Here is a 19,597-nt window from a genome sequence, read left to right as displayed (position 1 = left end):
TACTCCACTAGGCCTACATATCAGAGGGCAGCGGTGGAAGAAGTAATAGGCTACTACTGTACAGTGTAGAAGCACTCGGTTAGAAGTAAAGCATTCAGTACTTACCTAAGTAAAAGTACAAAAGTATTAGCACCCAATAGGCTATACCAACAGTAAAAGTAGTCGTTATGCAGAATGTCTCATTTCACATGGTATTGTTATATTATAGGCCTAGTGATGTACTGTAGCTATTAATGTGTACATCACTTTAATGTTGCAGCTGCTAAAGGTGGGACTCATTTTAATTACCTACTGCATTACTTATATACTGATAGCTTAACCTATATATTATAATGTATTAGGCTACTTTATATTTTGTATTATTTTAATATGCAAAATAACTAATGTTGTCAACTAAATCTAGTGGAGTAAAAAGTACAATATTTGTCTCCAAAATGTAGTGAAGTACAAGTAGAAGGAGAAAGTATTATAAAATGAAAATACTCAAATAAACTGTGTTTAAAAAAAAAAGTGCCTCAAAATTGTACAACAGTAGGCCTACTTGAGTAAATGTAGCCTACTTAGTTACATTCCACCACCTTCAGGGGAAAATATTGTACTGTTGTTCTACTCCAAAGACTTGATGCCAACGTTCATCCATCAGACATAAGAGAGAGAGTGTTTGGATTACATCTCTCTGTGGATTACTTCATACAACGCTCTGATTTATGAAACATTGCCTGCAATACCATGGACATAACCATTGAAAACATTCAAATTAACCAGATACACTTACCTGTAGGCCTACTTAAGATTTGATATTGATATTTTATATATTTGATATATATATATATACATACAAAGCTAAATATCACTTCTCATACAGTACATATCCATATGGAACTCACTAAGAATTGTGAGCATTGTGTATATTTTTGGATTTGATTCCTGCTGACTTTATTTTCTATATTTGCACATGATCCTACTTTGTTATACAACTGCTGCACAACAATGTCCCTCTGGATAAAGAAAGTTCCATCCTATATCATATTATCTGTGTATGGTTGTTAAATAATATGATAAACGCCATGGGAATCTTCTTCTTCCAATTTTTATGCAGGATGGCATTTTTTTAACTCACTGATCTCACATTTCAACACAAGGGGGCGATGTTGTTTTAGCTATAGGGAGACATGTCGAATACATTGTACAGTAATAAGGCAAAACTTCACAGATATCTCTTACTGCATGTGTGTAAACACAGACCATTTTTTATTATTCTTCCGTCTTTCATTTGCATTCCTGTTCATTCAGATATATTAGCATTTTTACTTCTACAGCATGTATACAGTAACATAAGCACTGCATTTCATAGTGGTACTGCAAAATACATTTCAACAAAACTAAATATTACCAAGACTACACCAGCATAGTCGATGCAAGAAAAACACATTTTTATGATAAAATAAACTGCTCATCGAGAGAAATAATACTGCGACTTCAAGATTGTTGATGATGAAAACTGATGATATGACACTCTTTATCCATACAACAGCTGAATTCAAGTTTAAGTATGAAATATAATCGGAGCAAATGCATGCATTACACACACACAAGAAAATGTGTATATGTAAAGTATTCCTTCAATAATCTAAATAATGAAACTGATGCTGCAAACTAATGAAAAAAAAACAACAAAAAGAACAAGTGCTTGGCATTTTATCCAAAAAGTTTCATCTAACAATGTACAAAAGCAATAATATACTTATTTATTATAAAAGCATTCAAGAGGACAAGACCAGCAAATCCTCATTTCAAAATAAAAGGTTGATCTAAGAACAGCACAAGACTCTTGCAGATATAATGCAGCTACTGTAAAAATGTAATGACAATGAAAAACTGCATAAAAGTTGCCACGATTTCTTCACTTTAAGGTACATTTCTCTGTGGAATAAAACAGACTGGGTAACTTATTATGATAAAATATGATCCTTTTCTAATCAGGTTTACTTGAGTGTATATGGAAAGTGGCTGTTGCACTTTTCAAGTACATGTTTTTGTTCTCTGCAGACGCTTCATTGGCAGACTACCTGAAGGAGTGTCGAAAGTGCACACTCCTTCGTTTCAGCTTCTCCGGGTTGTGGGATGCCATGTGGGAAAATTCTCGGAAGATGTCTAGGTACGTGGCGTCTCCTGATGAAGAAAACGACAGAAGAATAGCAATGAAAAATGATGCCACTTGAGCCCTTTGAACAGTCAAAACATCCTTTCTATCTCAAAGTTGTGAATACAAGCAATGAGGGGAAATAGAAAGCAGAGGAGTTCTGTGTTAAGATAAAAAAAAAAAAAGCCACATGAATGGAGGAGCCAAAACAAGCTGAGGCCCCATGAAGGTTCCCTCTTTCAACTTTCCAAATTCTGTGCCTTTACTTTTCATGTGGCCATGGTAACCGCTGAATCCACAGGCATAACAAAAGCAGTTGAACTCCTTTGTGTCCCATGAGAGCTCCCAGGCTTGGCTAATTAAAAAAAAAAGGGAGAATGAACATTCCTGGCTTTCCCTGTTTGTGTGATATGTGAGTGTGAGAAAGAGAAGGAGAGATCACTGAGTACAAGCCTCATAGTAGATATGTCTTCCTGCTAACACTTTATTTTAACCCTCCATTAAGTACTTATAAGCAGTATAGAAACAAACAATTAATATAACCGATATAAGGGTATTTTTTTAAATGTTTTTGTACAACAACTATAAAGCCTCTTGTGAAACATCTGTAACAGGTGGAAAGTTACCATGGACCAGTGGTGGAAGAAGTAAAAGTAGCAATACCACAGTGTAGAAATACACTGACAGAAAAGTGACGTGCATTCAAATTTTTACTTAAGTAAAAGTACAAAAGTATTAGCATCTGAATAATGTATATTACATTATTGGATTATAATTATTGTTTCATTAATGTGTACATCACTTTAACGTTGCAGCTGGTAAAGGTGGCGCTCATTTTAATTAATTTATATAGTGTTGGTAGCTGGTGAATTTCCCCCCTGGACAGGGATCAATAAAGTTTGATCTTTATCTATAACGTAACATTATATTGTATTTTTTATTTCCATCCATCCATCCATCTTCGTCCGCTTATTCGGTATCGGGTCGCAGGGGTAGCAGCTCCAGCAGGGGACCCCACATCATCACATCCCCTTCACCATACTAGAGATTGGCATGGGGTACTTTCCATAAAATCATCTCTCAATGCAAATCAAACCAGCTATTAGGCTAACCGACATACAACTATGCCAATCTCTAGGTATGGTGAAGGGTATGTGATGATGTGGGGCTATTTTAATTCCAAAGGCCAAGGGAACTTTATCAGGATGCATGTATCCTGGATCCATGAAATAACTGGCCTTTAAAAATAAAAATCTGCCTGTCTCTATGGGAATTTAACATAGGGGTGTACTCACTTTTGTTGCCAGCGGTTTAGACATTAATGGCTGTGTGTTGAGTTATTTTGAGGGGACAGCACATTTACAATGTTATACAAGCTGTACACTTAATACTTTACATTGTAGCAACGTGTAATTTCTTCAGTGTTGTCCCATTAAAAGATATAATGAAATATTTACTAAAATGTGAGGGGTGTACTCACTTTTGTGAGATACTGTATATATATACAGTATACTGCTTTAAACTGCTAAAAGGAAACCCAAATGTTAATCTCTCTGCATGCATATTGAAACATGTCAGTCATATTCTAGTTTACACAATACATATGTTATGTCATGCTGTGACAATCAGAGATATTTGATCCATTCTTAGTGCACCAGCAGTGCATGATGTTAGATGTTTGTTAATAATGTTAGATGTAGTGAAAGGCTGTCAAAGCAAAGAAGAAAGAAGCTAAGGGAGAGGTTAGATTTTAGTCACATCTTCCATTTATTTCCATTTTAGAAGACATTGAGAGGAGTTATTGGACAAAAAAAGGGAGTCAAAACAAAACATAGGTAGCAGTTAGTGTTAATATACACAGGCATATTCAGAGATGTTCACAATCTCTTACAATATTTAAAGAAATTGTACAGATAACAGTCAGAGACAGAAATCTTTTTGCATGTTAGAAGCAAGCAGATAAAGTGTTAATAGTTTTTTAGTTTATATACACAACAGTCAACAGACACATCATACTGTACAACACATAATCCGTCAATGGCTTGATGCAAATCATTGTTTGGTCAGTGATGACATCATCTAGGAAAGTCTGCTTTCTGTTCACTTTTGTAAGCTACAACACTAAGTACTGCACACAATAAGAAAAGGCTGCATTTTTCAAAGTGCTTTGAACCTATCACCGACAAACAAGAAGGGAGAGTGAGCTGATCTTTCTGTCGACGCCATGTAATAAAAAATAAAAAATAAAAAATAAACATTTCACTGCTAAAGGGCTCCGGCCTGTGTGTGATTTGGCAAACTCAAGTTAGGGACTGTATGGAAATTATTAGTGGGGAAGGTGGGGTGTAAAAAGGAGGTTATGTATATTTTTTTCTTTCTTTTTGCTGGTCTGACATTTCTTTAAAATTTAATTTAAAATGGTGAAATTTGGTGACGAAAACTATTTATTTTGAATGTAATCACCCAGTTCAGTGGAGTCACTTGCATTGGAGGAGTGAATTTGCGCAAATATCTTCACTTTTGAGTTAAACATCGGTGAACTTGAACTCGCAAATTTGTGCCTTTGACCAGTAGCTAGCTGTCTTGACCATGCAGACCATTGAGGAAACAGAGCTCATAGCTTATTAGCTGTGTTGCACCATACAGTACACTTTTATTTTAACTCCTCTGTTGGGAGTATTAACTGCTCTATTAAAAAGATATGGTTGCAGACAGTTATGAGCAGGGCCAGATTGGGACTCATTTTCAGCCCTGGAGTTTCATGCCTTAGACCGGCCCACTTTAGTTCACGACTGACTATATTAAAATAATGTAATTAAAACCTCAGAATATAAGTCTGCAATAGGCGCACTGTTCTCTACAGCCTTGTAATTCATTGTATTTTTGAAAAATATCATCATTTCCAATTCAGTGCAAAAACAGTAGCCTAAGTTTTCTCACAGTGAGAACATTAGTCTCTTCACAACTGGGTCCTGGCTCTGGTTCTGACACTATTTCTCACCACAAATATCCCCTTTTTACAAAGCTTTCAAATCAAGTCAAGTCAGTTTCATTAATGTATTGCTGAATCATCAGGTATCATTAATTATCTCAGGGCATTTTTCATTGAGCAGGGCTCTTCATTACTATTAGTTCTTCTGAATGACAATCCTACCTGCCCATTCTGGTGTGTTGGGCTCATGACTGGAGCTTGATAACATTACTGGGCCTTGCTCTTCACTGTTAGCAGCAAACTGGACTAGAGGCAACTGCTGCTGAAGAGCTACAAGAAAAAGTTTGATACATGAACGGTGGTTTGCAGACAACGTTGTTTTGCACGGTCCCTAGCATCTTGCACTGCTCCTAACTACCTTAACGTTAGCTTACTTACCGGCCTCATTCATTTGTTTTTTTGAGGAAAAATGTGCTCAGCTTAGAACATTTGGCCGCGTCAGTTTCCAAAGCTTTCAGCGCCGCCTTTACGCTTCCTGTTATCCATTTTTATCTGACTTTTTTTATTTTGAGCAACTTGCAAGGTGCCGTGTCGGGGGCGGGGCCAGGGAGTCAAAAGATAACCACGTCATCATTAACCTGTAGGCTGCACTCTGCGAGAAAATATTAAATAAAAAAGAGTGGGACTGCGGTAAAATAATAAATAAAAAGAGTGGGGCTGCGGTAAAATAATAAATAAAGTGGGGCTGCTGTGAGTGCAGGCAGCCTAGGGACAGCATCCATATTTCAACCCAGTGCCATGACAACAACAGCCCTCGCGGCCAAAAAAACAGACCAGCCCACCGGGAATTTTCCCGGTGCTCCTGATTAGCCAATCTGGGCCTGGTTATGAGACAGGTATCTATGGTACAAATATGTCTTTTGCATAAACTGTTTGAACTTATTGTTCTATTAGCAACCGCATCAACAAGCCTGCTAAGTGACAGTTAGCAAAAGAGTTGTTTTTTTCTTTTGGTCTAAAATAAAACTCTTCTAATTTTAGTTAAGAGAAAACTATTGTGAGCTATTGTGACCAACTGCCTGCTGCGGTTTCTGGCTAGCTAGCTTGTTAGCGGTTAGCTCTCTAGCTGCAGTAGTTAATCAACAAGTTTTGCATGTACATCACTGAGCTTCTGGTACCAAGTATTTCATCAAGATGCACGAATGATTTTTGCCTTGCTACTTTTTGGCCTTTATTTCATAATTTTCTCGCGAGATTTAGTGAAAAAACATAATCAACAAAATCAAAATTCATAAATGTGGATCTGAACAGTTAGTAAAGATTGAACATTATCTTACTAAAGGGCACGCCATTTCCACTAGCCAACAGTTGCAGTAACAGATACTAATTCATAACAGCATTATAACAGAATGGTAACCTATAATATAATGCATTTTCAGCACAACCCAACCTGTTCTAATACAGTAGGTGAAGCAAACAATATTACGGTGACTCTGATCACACCCAGCTTCATGGTCAGAAATGTGTTCTGCTGCACCCATAACCAACACCCAACAGTGATGTCACAGGGTCCTGAAATACACTTGTACATCACTGCAGCAAGAGAAGCAGTTACACCACTGGAGATGGAGAAAAAACAAGATTTTCAGGGGCTAAGTGAAGGAGAGGGTCCAAATTAAATATTAATAGCCCTGGGCAGGGTTTTGCTTTTTCAAGTCAAACATAAGGTTCAGTGCCACCATCTGAATAATTTCCATACATTCCCTTTGGATTCACGGCCTACCATGAGAAAGAAAATGGTAAAAAAAAACACTTGCTGGCACTCTGAAAAACTGTCTGTGGTCTATTTGATTTGAACTTGAACAGTCCATAGCATCTGTCAAAAACAAGCAACATCTTTGGGATAATATCGTTCTTTAAGCTAATTTTGTTTCAAATAACACGTAAAAAAACCGCAGAGCTCAGTCTCATACGAGGCTGTTCAATGCTTCAACCAACAGTCTCTGGATCACTGCAATTTACCGTGAGCTACCAAGGGAGTCCGACAAAAAGCACTCGACAGACCTGACATCATTTTAGAGCATAAACGGGATCATTAAATACAGTTTTCGGCAGGCTGCCATGTGCATTGTCATCAAGCTTTTTGCACTAACCAGCCAATGGAAGACAGTGAGAGAGGGATCTGTAGTCGGTTTGCATCCATTTGTGTCATGAATGTCATTCCATGCACTGTTTGTCATGATTTGGCAGTTTATCATATGGATATCAAACATTATTCAACAATACTACATGTCAATATTCACATACACTGGGCACAGGAGTAAAGAAAAGCAACAGAGCGTAGGAAGACCTGGGCAACAGCCATCCATGCACTATAAACAAAGAACAAATCTAATATCGGCCTATAGTCGTGATACATCAGAATACCATAAACAAACACTTTAACATACAAATACTGACTGTACAGTAAAACATTGTTAGTTTAGTGTCATTTATCAAAACAATGTCCATCTTCCACTGCAGCCTGCACTGCAGAATTTACTCCAAGAGATGATATACTGTATTATCAAACTGTGAGTATTGGCTCTCTTTCTCATCATGAGAATATAATACTGGCGCTGTGTGTGTGTGTGAGTGCTCAGCAAAATTAAAATCTAACAAAATATATCCAGCTTTAAAAAAATACCATCTGCATTGTTGTTTAACATAATACAAAAAAATACAGGTTATCTGTACCGAAATTATCATTGCACTATTGCTCTGGACGTTTTGGTCATAAATTAAAACAAAAAGCATTCAAACTTATGCCGGAAAAAAAATAACAATAACAAGAAGGAAGGTAGTAGACATGAGAGCAAAAACTCAATTAAAATCACTGTTGGTAAGAAAAAGTGCATAATTTCGCTTTTAATTGAACATAAAAGCATTCCTTGATCAATCTCTCGATCAATACAGAGAAATGATACTTCTTCTGGGATCATTTACTCTCGGTCACAGTTATCGCAGCCAAGTAGTTTCCCCTCACCACTGTCAAAATGGAAATACAAGAGCTCCAGCGCCATTTCATCACACGTTAAAAAAAAAAAAAACAGTCATCTCAGATTTAATTGACCATGAACAGGCAAGTTCAATTGTCTGCACCACCCTGTATGAGACTATTTGGCATTATTCCCCCTAACCGTCTGCGCTACCAAAACTGGGTAGAGTTATCAAGTGGGACGAGCTGCTGGTTCTGGAAGTAATCTTTCCCATTTTGGTTTTATTCTAAGGAATAAAACACGGCGCCATAGCTGCTGAATTCATCCAAAAAGTGACCCAGAAATTAAAAGTGAGCTTGCAAATTGTAAAATCTGAATCAAAGCTCTGTGATTGGATGTTTCCTGCCGAAATGCACCTTGGGAGTCAGTTCACTTCGACCCACAAAGTTTTTTTTTTATACACGGGCTTGTATCTTCAACTTCTTATCAAAAGGACCAGATTTTAAAAAAAAATGCTTTAATGCCTTTAACTGATAGGACAGCTGTCACCTGGGTCTGTCCGAGGTTTCGGCCTAAAAGGAAGTTTTTCCTCGACACTGTCGCACTAAATGCTTGCTCTTGGGGGAATTACTGGAATTGTTGGGTTATTTGATTGTTATGATTTGATACTATAAATAAAATTGAATTGAAAATTGAACTGTAGACAGGAAAGGGGGGAGAGGGGGGGACAACACACCGCAAAGGGCCACAGGTTGGAATCGAACCCGGACGGCTGTGGTAAGCAGGGTTGGGTACGCAACCGGTAGGAATCGGACCGGATTAGAACGCAAATTTTGGTTCCTCATTTCGGTTCCACTTAATGTGTTGACTAAAATATTTTCCCTCTGTCGCTCCGAAACGGATATAAAAATATCACACTTTCTCTTTCTTATTATATATTTAGTACTTTAAAACGTTAATATATTGTTAAATTTAAATAATTTTCAATAAAAAAAAAAAATAACTGTCATTTTTCAGTTTTTCAAGAATCGGTTTAGGAATCGGAATCGTTTTAAAAGTACCGGTTCGGCATCGGAATCGTAAAAATCCAAACGGTACCCAACCCTAGTGGTAAGCCTTGGTACATGGGGCGCACGCTCCACTAGGTGAGCTACCAGGGCGCCCCAGAACCAGATATTTTTGAATGCAGTGTTTAATGATTTAACCAGGAGAGTTTCATGCCGATGCAAGCCTGTAGAAGTGGTCACGGAACATTGTCCATGGGAAACAAGAATGGGACTTTTACTTCCATAACAAGGGGCGCCCGAAATAGCTCTTTCCCACTTTTGCACTACGATAACAACTCAAGTGACATTGATGAAATCAAAACGTAGAATTGTTGGGACAAATGAGCTGTGGCAGGTCTTTGGTTCAGAGCACCCTGTCCCCTCGAAAACCTCCAAATAAAAGAGAATACCCTGCTGATGACTTTATCGGTGGCCTATTGATTTCTTCACAATAGTGCTGCTGGATAATCTTTATTTATTTATTATAAAGTGGCTAACCCTTCCCTGGCAGTGATTTCCCAACTGTGCTGTGATTGTGATTTCGGCAACCGTCAGACAAAGTCGAGTCGGTCAAATGTGACATCATTAATAGGAGGTTAGTACGGAGTTCCTGTGTGAATCCTGAGTGAGGAGCTGACTGCTTGTGGTCTAAACTCAGCCCACCGTGCTGGGGGAGAAGAGGAACACTCAAAATGATTCTGATAGATCTGATGTAGAGAAGAAGTTTATCCGGTGGGTGAGGAAAAACAAGCTTGAAGCTGGTCTCTCTCAGTCAGTCCCATGTTTACTGGAACCCCCTGCACTGGTTTACACTGTGGTTTAAACCTGACTGGACTTGAGTCTAGCACTGGGCTATGTTGAGACAGATAAACTCCTGAATGCATTTCTTATACTGTTGCTCAGTGGGGCTGCTGGTTGGGTATTGACCTGGCTGTCCAAAGGGTCCCTCCGACTCCCGCATCTCCTCGTTCATCCTGGCCAGACGCAGCCTGAAGGGAAGAAGGAAAAGGTGTTTAAAATCATCAAAGCTGGAGAATAAAATGAAAAAAATAAACTTTATTGGAACGTGTGTATAAATGAACATACAGTGTGACTATATCTGCATTGGCTTGCTGTACAGCTATACTCAAAGGGTCCTGGCCGTCCTCATCGCCGTCGTTCTGTGTCGCTCCCCGTTTTAGGAATAAACACACCTGCCTGAAAATACCAGAGAAACATCCAATCAGATCAATCACAGCGAACGCACATCCAATCAGATCAATCACAGCGAACACATATCCAATCAGATTGTCACGTTCAAAGGTCTGTGCCACAAACGTCTTCATCACTGACATAAAATAAATCAAAGAATTACTGCGACAGTGGTGGAATGTAACTACGTACATTTACTCAAGTACTGTACTTAAGTACAAATGTCGAGGTACTTGTACTTTACTTGAGTCTTTTCTTTTCATGCCACTTTCTACTTCTACTCCGCTACATTTCAGAGAGAAATGTTGTACTTTTTACTCCAACTACATTCATCTGACAGCTTTAGTTACTAGTTACTTTACACATTAGGATTCTGGCACACAAAACACATGTAATTTATAAAATACTATGATTTATTATGAATGAAACTTCCCAACAATATAAGGGCCTACAAGTCCAGCTGAAATGATAAGACCATTAAACACTTGTGAGGATTGATTACTTTTAATAATTTAAGTAAATTTTCCGGACGATACTTACATACTTCTACAAACGTAAGTAACATTTTCAGTGCAGGACCTTTACTTGTAACAGAGTATTTTTTACAGTGTGGTATTAGTACTTTTAAGTGATGGATCTGAATACTTCTTCCACGACTGCACTGTGATTCAAAGAGGCAGCTGCAGACAATGGACCTAATGCGAGAGCATTTTCATACAGTATTCTTATCATTAACTGCATAAACTGCTTGAAAATCACTAGTTTTAGCCTGATGAATGTCAGCCGGCGAGGTGCATGTTTGTGAGATTTGATCCTGAGCATAATCTACGCTGCTAAAATTGCCAAATAAGGCTGCCTGCTCTGCTCAGTTTGTGGGCAAGTTTCATTCACAAAAATGTCCCAAAAGCGTAAAAAACACTGCAGAGCTTCTAGTCCTGCAATCGTTAATCAGCTGACAAAAAGTTTTTTTTTTTCTCTTCTTGTTTTCCCAGCTGGTCTGGACCCCTCCTCTTCCCTCCATGCATGAGTGCCCTGGTCTATGTCATGTGTGGTGATGTCTATATGTCTAAAATTACGGTCATTTTTTTCTTGTTTTCTTGTCTTTATGTTGTAAAAAATGCCTTGTGATTTCTGCTGCAACCTAATTTCCCCACGGGGACAATAAATAAACAAACAAACAAAATCCGTATAATACGACTCAAAATAATTAAACAATGTGTATGATAAATAAGCTACAGCTGCCAAAGATGTTTGGTTTGACATTTGACATTAGAGGCTACAAAACGTCTTTCTGAAGCAAAGACTCATATGCGATATTAGACGAGATAATATTATAGCCTACAGTTAGTGATGTTACACTCTCAGGTGCAACAGAGGATGATACTGGACAGAGACCTTCATAAAAGACCCTGAGGCAGCTGAGGGAGTTCTCCAACAACTACCGAACTGTATAAGTTCATTTCAAACAAAGATTGTTTTAGTTATATATCTTATTATATTTGATTTCTGTGTCATATTTAAGATAAGATAATAAGCTTGAATTGATCCCCAGAGGGATAATTCAAGTTTTTTAGCAGAAAAGAAATAACAGAAATAAATACAGATAAAAAGAGAAAGTAAAAAATAATCTGAGGTATATAAAACAGAAATAACAAAAGAAGTAAAAGAAGAGCAATTAAAGTCAACAATACAAGGCAAAGTGTGATTAGTAGCAGCAGTGTCAGCAAGGTATACTGTAGTATATGTGACAGCAGGGCTGTAGTACTCAAGTCCAGACTCGAGGCGCTTTTCTGTTGTCTTGGACTCGTTGGTATTCAGACTCGGACTTGGCTCAGACTCGTGCATTGGACTCGCCAAATATTCTAGTTGGTTTCGACCGAGTCCAGCACTATATGCTTTTGTTCTAAAGTAACTTCCTCCTTCAGAACACAACCGTTGATGAAGCGCGCTTGATCAGAAAACAGGTATTGGTTTAATTCAAAATCCATCTAGAACGGGCATCGGGATTGGTCGCCTGGTACACGCCTGGCTTCGTCATATACAGTAGGCTGCCTAAATCCAAGAATGGGAACATTTCCGTTTTATATTTTAAATAAATAACATGGCCTATTTTTGATCCTATAGTGTGTTACTCTGCACTTGCTTTTTGATTATTACAAATAATAATGCAACATTATCATCTTAAAGTAGACAATATACTGTGTCTCACAACACATAAATTATGAACAGGTAAGTGAGTGGTCTTGAAACGGATTCTTCTTTTTCTGTCTCGGTATTGACTGTCTCTCATTTGGACCAGGTCTTGACTTGTACTCGAACCTCTTTGGACTCGGTCTCGACTAGTCCTGGTCTTGGACTCGGCAAAAGTGGACTTGACTACAGCCCTGTGTAACAGTGTCGAATTTAAGGCATTATAATTGACAAGTCAAGTGTCTTCCCCCTGTGAACAGAGTTCTGTTGATGACTCCGTATGGACCACTCGTGAATTTCTGTTTATACCTAAGAGGAAATTTTAGGTATGAGAACATTGGTAAATGCCACCACTTCGTACAGTATGAGTGGATCTTGCATGAAGCCCACTGTGCCTTCAACAAAGCATGTTTTATTGAAATTGAAATTAAGTGCAATGTGGTTACAAACGCTACAAATGCAGCCTGGAGTAAACAGCGAACTCCCAGCCCCGTGACTCACCCCGTGTGTCCCAGATATGTGGCATGATGCAGGGGGCCCCTCCCTCTCGCGTCCCTTTGGTTGACGTCAGCAGCGTTCTGGAGCAGGAACTCGCAGGCGATCAGTGAACCCTAAAATAAAGCAACAACACCAGTTTGCGAGACTATTGACAATGAAATGTTGCTATTCATTTTTAGCAGTGAACGCTACTTAAAGATGGATATTCACACATTTCCAGCTGCTGACATGCTGTTTTGATGTGGTTTGGAGGGAATTGATCTGTTCACAGTCAATCATTTTTGATACTTAGTCTAAATCAACGTGGTTAATGTAAACTCATTATCCACTGAATACTGCAAAATGTCACAGAAACAGACGCAAAACAAAGATTTTCTGCTTGCTGCTCTCTCCCACTTTTAAAAGTATTATCGGCGTCTGAAACGGACTACAAAAATCTCTTCCTCCTCTTTGGCATCCATCCTAAAAAAAAAAAACATCCATCATTGGCCTCACTGACCACAACATTAGCATGAGGTATTTTTTTTAACGCAAGTACTCCCAGCAATTTGGCATTGTACTTCCATAAAGCTGTAAAAAAATAAAGAACGGTCAAAATCAATGCAGTAGAGGATGAGATATCCTTACTTTTAGGCTTTGGTATGGGTGAAGCTCGAAAACACTGCATCCTACATTTCCCACAATGCACCTCAATAACATCTTACAGTTCTAAACATGCTCTTTGACTGGTAAATCCCAATGAACTTCAAACTCGCTACCAGTTTGTAACACAGGCTTTCCGATAGGAATTTGAAGTCTCTAAGCCCAAGCAGAGATAACCCTGAAGACATTAGGGCTACTTGATTATGGAAAAGAAATCCTAATCACGATTATTTTTGGTCAATATTGAAATCACGATTATTTAACACGATTACTTACTGACTTTTTGAAATATGTTGCATTTATTGAATTTAGGAAACTGTTGGAACTTTCTTTTTTCTCTTTAAGAACACAAGACAAAATACTTGTTAACTTTCAAAACGTAATGTGCAAAATAATCTCTTTTCTCAATGACTTGTTTTTGTGATCATTCGGAGCCAAAATCGTAATCGCGATAACAATTCTATTATTGCACAGCCCTAGATGACATCACTAGGGTTATTTTGCTAGACTTGACAAAGCTCCTCGAGACGTTAAACAACTGCTTCCACAGGTTGAGACGGGCTCAGAGCTGACCTCGATGTCTTCACGTCTCTTTGTATCACTAAAACCTGAACTGAGATGCACAGATCTGATGCTTCCTATTGGGACTCATTTCTGGCCTCCGCCCAGGCGCCTGACTGACTCACCCCGATCACGGCCTGTATGAGAGGCGTCTTTCCTTCGTCCTCATCGTTGACCAGGTTGACATCGGCCCCGTGGGCTAGGGCTTCAGCCATGATGGGCAGGTTGCGGGCTTTGGAGGCCTTGCAGAGCAGTGCACCGGGATGAAGGTCCCTCATGTCCTCCGGGTCCGACGTCTCCGGCTCCGCCTCCGCCTCCAGCTCAGCTTCCCCGCTCGAGTCCTCCGACACCTCACACTCTGAGGACAGGGTCAGGACACTCAGTACTCACAGGACCAGTCTGGTATAAAGTACTTGAAAGCACAGATGGTCCAATACCATTTTTGCTTCCCGATACCGATTACGATACCTGAACTTGTGTATCGGCCGATACAGAGTACTGATCCGGTACAAGTGTTAAAAAATACATATATTTGACTATGTTTTAACAGCAGTATACTACTAACTGCATATGAATGTGATGTGATTGCTATCATTGTTTCTTTTACTATCCAGTTTGATGGTCAGTCATAACGAAACAAGAACATGAATAAACTCCTTTATAGTAGATTTCCATCGGGGCTAAATGACGTGTTATTGGATCGGTGCATATAAAAAGTACTGTAGTACTTTCCGATACCAGCATTTTACGCAGTATCGGAGGCTTTTCCGATACTGGTATTGGTATCAGAACATCTCTACTTAAATACTTGAGTAAAAGTACAAGTATCTTACCGGAAAATGACTTTGGTAGAAGTTAAAGTCACCAATGTTGGAGGCAGAGCCTTCTTTAGTTTTGGCAATCTTTGTAGGAGCAATGATTTGCCAAACCTGCTTTTTCTGCAGTCTAACAGATTTCTTCTGATTTTATTTTGTAGTAACGAGTAACAAAGATGCTCAGGAGGAAATGTATCGGGGTAAAAGTATTCATATTATTTAGGAAATGTGGCGGATTAAAAGTAAACGTTTTTTTAGAAATATAACTAACAAAGTAAAGTACAGATATGAGAAAATTCTACTTAACCCTCATGTCCTCGGGTCACATTTGACCCGTCTTCAAAGTTTTTTTATATCAGAAAATATGGGATGTCGATAAAGCGTAGAAAATGTAAAAACAAAACACAACAAAAAGTTAAAAAAGCAACAAAAAAAAGCAAAAAAAACGTCAAAAATAAGCACCCAAAACATTGAAAAAGTGACAAAAACAAATATTGAAAAAAGTGACTGAAACATTTAGACAGGGACAACAAAAGTGTTTTTTTCAAGGTTGACGAGAAGACAACACAAGGGTTAAGTACAGTAACGAAGCACTGCCTTGTTGTTACATTACAACCCTGCATGTGACAGTAATTCCACACTGTGGACCGTCTGTGAGACATTCCTCCAACGGGACTCACCCTCTGTGACGCTGTCCACCACGGAGCCAAACACCAGGATGTCTGTGCTGCCGTCTGTACTGCCTCCCAAGCCGCTGTCGCTGCTCAGGCCTGCCGGACCGGGAGACGCCACAACATGGACACATTAGTTACCGCTGCCTCTTTCTGGCTCATCAGTCTTGCTTAAAAGCAACAGAACTAGGGCTGCATGATGTATCGTCGTTGCGATACCAACTGGGGCAATAAGCACAATGCGATAGGCTGCAACATATCGCGACAGACACTCAGAGATTTCTTTTGTGTAAGTGGTGCATTTTATATATTTTTTTGTATTATTTATTTATTAATTTTATTTGTTAGGGACCATGTACAATTCTTTTTTGCATTGTACCAAAGTTAGCCTTAGGCTAATTTACATCTGCAGTCCCTAGGAAGGGCACAATTTAAATCCAACAGTAAAAACATGACAATGTCTAACAAAACAACAAGACAGATCACAAATCCTACATCAATAATTGTATTAATGTAGGATTTGTGACACACACACACACACACACACACACACACACACACACACACACACACACACACACACACACACACACACACACACACACTCACACACACACACACACGTTCAGCACCATGTTGAAAAATGTAAATATTTAATCCAATGTTCAATTTGTTCAATAAAAGAATGTTGGAAATTATTTATTATTATTATATATTAATAAATTAATTATTTGTTTCTTTTTAATTGTACAAGCCATTTGTTGCAGAATTGTATTTTAGCAGAAGACTGAAAGCAGTAGATATGTATACTGAGTACACTTTAATATCTGTTTATTGATCGCAAGCAATATCGTCATTGCGATGTTCAACAACGTTATCGCATATCACATATTCTCCTCACATCGTGCAGCCCTACATAAAATCATGCAAAACAGAGACTTGATTTGAGCCTCTCATTGTCTATAGTCAAAGGCATGAGTACCTTGTACATTGGATTGAAATTGTTTTTGGAGCAGACTGTCAAAAAATAGTGAGTGGCTTACTTCGAGGCCCAGATCCTGTGTCAAAGTAGGAGAAGAGAGAGTCCAGCTCATCAGGACAAAACAGGGAGTCTCGTCTGAACTTAGCAGCTGCTGTGAGACAAACACAAGGAACTGGTTAGAACACCAAAGAAAATCTGTTATCTAATATAATGGACTACATCAATGATTTGGACCCAGTTTGTGCCTCTCCTGTCTCAACATTACATTCAAGACACAGTGTTAAGCCTCTAATTTACCTAAACATAATTATATATAATAATAATTAGAAAAACCCTAGAAGGTTGTTTATCATATTTGGCACAATTAAAAGTATGCCGAATTAGCTATTACTAGTTCCTGTTTGTAATATACTCATGGATGTACAGACAACAATCACTGGATCACTTCGATACTGAAGAAAACTTAAAACGTGATGATTCTCAGTTAAGCTCTGGAGTTACTAGGAGCACCTTTTCCCTTTGATTTCCAAGCGGATTTATAGACGGTTACTCATGATGGATATGGGGGACACTGATGTACGTGTATCATGTCTGTGTGTTCAGATTTGACCAAGTTATGACTCAGAGAAGGAATACAATTTGTGGTACAAATTGTGGCAAACAAGCACTTCATTGCCTCCGTGAGATGTGTGCCACAGCCTCCGCTGCAGCTCCAACTGCTGGCCGTGTTGAAAACCAGCCAAGTCAGCAGGAGAAAACTACAATATCTAACTTCCTGTTGTTGTTAGAAGATCTGCATGCACCTGTCCCATTCACCGCATGCAGTATCTTTGCTTCAAGTCTCTAGCTCCGCAACCGCCCATTCAACTCTATTGTACCTCACAGTACAATAGAGTACAATCAGTACAAAACAAAATCATTTTTAAATTTGGTTTATGTTGTAAACATTTAAGCAAGGATGATGATACAGTTTGGCATTTCTGGCTAGGAAAACCAGGTGATTAGGGCTGTGACTTGAATATATTGGAAATACATTAGAGCAGGGTGCCCCCCCCAAGGATTTTCCCAGTTCCTTTTAGGATTTTTTAAGACCTTTTTAAAACCAACTCGGATGCAATTAAATGCATACTTTACTGCCATATAATTGAAAATCAATATGGATTTTTTTAAAAAGATTTTCTGCCTTTAATGGACAGGACAGGTGAGAAAGGGGAGAGAGAGGGAGGGGGAAGACATGCAGGAAACCCGGCCACATCAATATGGATTTTAAACCAGAGAAAATAAGTATTTACCAAGTAACGTTACCTGAATTTAATAAAACATTTTTGTGAAGTGTGTTTGTACTTTAATAACATAAAATAAATAAAATATTTGTTGCATTTAGAGCTCTTAGGCTATGAAACTAAGTACGAAATAAAGTCAATTGAAACGTTGCCCACACAAAATATTTATTAATGACGTTAAGGGAAATAATTTAATCCTACGAAAGGTCAAGAAAACATTTAAGACCTTTGTAAACAAAATTCAATACTTGTAAGGCCTTTTTGTTGCAAAGTTGAAACCCATCTTAAATAAAAAACAAATCACTAGAAAGCTCCATTCCTAACAGACACGAGTCCAATACCTGAGGAGAGGGTGGACGGCGAGGTGCTGCCAGGCTCTTGTCGGTATCTTCGTCGTGTTTTGGGTACCATGGTGGCACTGTTGTGTCTCCGACACTTCTTCACGCTCCACCGCCGCTCAGACTTCCTCTCTCCATTAATGAGGATCTCTGTGGAGCCCAGCTTCTTCAGGAACTTCTTCTCGACGTACTTCGCTTTAATCCAAGCCTCCTTCTCCTGCCTGCAACGGACCACGCAACACATGAGAGACTTGTGGTGCTCAACGGTAACAGATTTCAGTACTATATTTAAAGAACTCCTACCTTGAACTGGACGGCAATGGTTTCTTTAGACCTTGTTCTTGGTATGAGCCTTCATAGATGTGGTTGATGACACTGTTTCCAAGCTCACACATTAACTACAAAGCAAAGACAAAAAAGATAGTATTTACTTTTCTACACAGCCAGGCTAGCTGTTTCACACTGCTTCCAGTCTGTATGCTATGCTAGGCTAGGCTAGGCTCCTGGCTGTAGCTTCATATTCAAATAAGAACAGTGCTGAGACAAACCGTACCTTTAATAATTCTGGTTCCCATGAGTCTAGTGTGAGTGAGCGAACCTTCGAACAGTGAACTCCGAGACTCCTGCAAACAAAAAAAACACATTTTAAGTAAAGAAATATGCCGTCTTTATGTCCTGCAGTTAAACAATTTAGAGGTGAAGGTGAAATAATTTTTGGGACTTTGTTGGGACCATACATTTTTCTAGTCATAGTTCTATTATCTTTATTGTTACTATAATTGCCACTGTGCTGGCATGATATTACTCTAACCCACCTTTTGTAAACCAACTGTATACTACTGTCTACACTGCACTATATTTCTTGTCCTGTCTATGCACCACCTGTCTATACTTTGTATATCGCATTGCACTTTTCTGCTTTTTTTGCACTTCTGGTTGGACGCAAACTGCATTTCGTTGTCTTTGTACTTGTACTACTCTGCACAATGACAATAAAGTTGAATCTAAATCTAAATGATTCGCACAGTGCTATAATTATTATGAAATCGTATTTCTGTCTCAGTGTCTCTGTGTCCCAACCGGCAGCAGCAGATGGTGGCCGCCCACCAAGAGCCTGGGTCTGTCCAAGGTTTCTGCCTGTTTAAAGATAATTTTTTGGGGCATTTTTAGGCCTTTAATTGACAGGACAGCTGAAGATATGAAAGGGGAGAGAGAGGGGGAATGACATGCAGCAAACCTCAAATATATGAGGTACCTCTATATACCTCTATATATGGGCGCCCGCTCTACCAACTGAGCTATCCGCTCATCCGCTATGCCTGTTTAA

General features: G+C 38.8%; 1 protein-coding gene across 4 annotated transcripts in view; it reads right to left on the bottom strand.

The window, feature by feature from the left end:
- Window positions 1-1,230: 1,230 nt before the first annotated feature.
- acap3a (ArfGAP with coiled-coil, ankyrin repeat and PH domains 3a) overlaps window positions 1,231-19,597 on the bottom strand; it is a 94,553-nt gene continuing 76,186 nt past the window's right edge. The window contains exons 16-25 of one of the 4 annotated variants that reach the window (XM_031290646.2): window positions 18,824-18,893; window positions 18,574-18,668; window positions 18,274-18,491; window positions 16,711-16,800; window positions 15,677-15,775; window positions 14,307-14,539; window positions 12,982-13,091; window positions 10,186-10,296; window positions 10,027-10,088; window positions 1,231-2,172 (exon numbers count right to left, since the gene is read on the bottom strand). In XM_031290646.2, the coding sequence (XP_031146506.1) occupies window positions 2,066-2,172; window positions 10,027-10,088; window positions 10,186-10,296; window positions 12,982-13,091; window positions 14,307-14,539; window positions 15,677-15,775; window positions 16,711-16,800; window positions 18,274-18,491; window positions 18,574-18,668; window positions 18,824-18,893 (1,195 nt within the window). In that variant the 3' untranslated portion in view covers window positions 1,231-2,065. The remainder of the gene's footprint in view (window positions 2,173-10,026; window positions 10,089-10,185; window positions 10,297-12,981; window positions 13,092-14,306; window positions 14,540-15,676; window positions 15,776-16,710; window positions 16,801-18,273; window positions 18,492-18,573; window positions 18,669-18,823; window positions 18,894-19,597) is intronic. The other 3 variants (XM_031290648.2, XM_031290647.2, XM_031290649.2) reach the window with 3 other exon arrangements.

Source organism: Sander lucioperca, chromosome 12 (genome assembly GCF_008315115.2).
Source record: "Sander lucioperca isolate FBNREF2018 chromosome 12, SLUC_FBN_1.2, whole genome shotgun sequence".
NCBI classification, from domain to species: domain Eukaryota; kingdom Metazoa; phylum Chordata; class Actinopteri; order Perciformes; family Percidae; genus Sander; species Sander lucioperca.
Note: the sequence above shows the minus strand (reverse complement) of the source record. Positions and strands in the feature narration are given on the sequence as shown.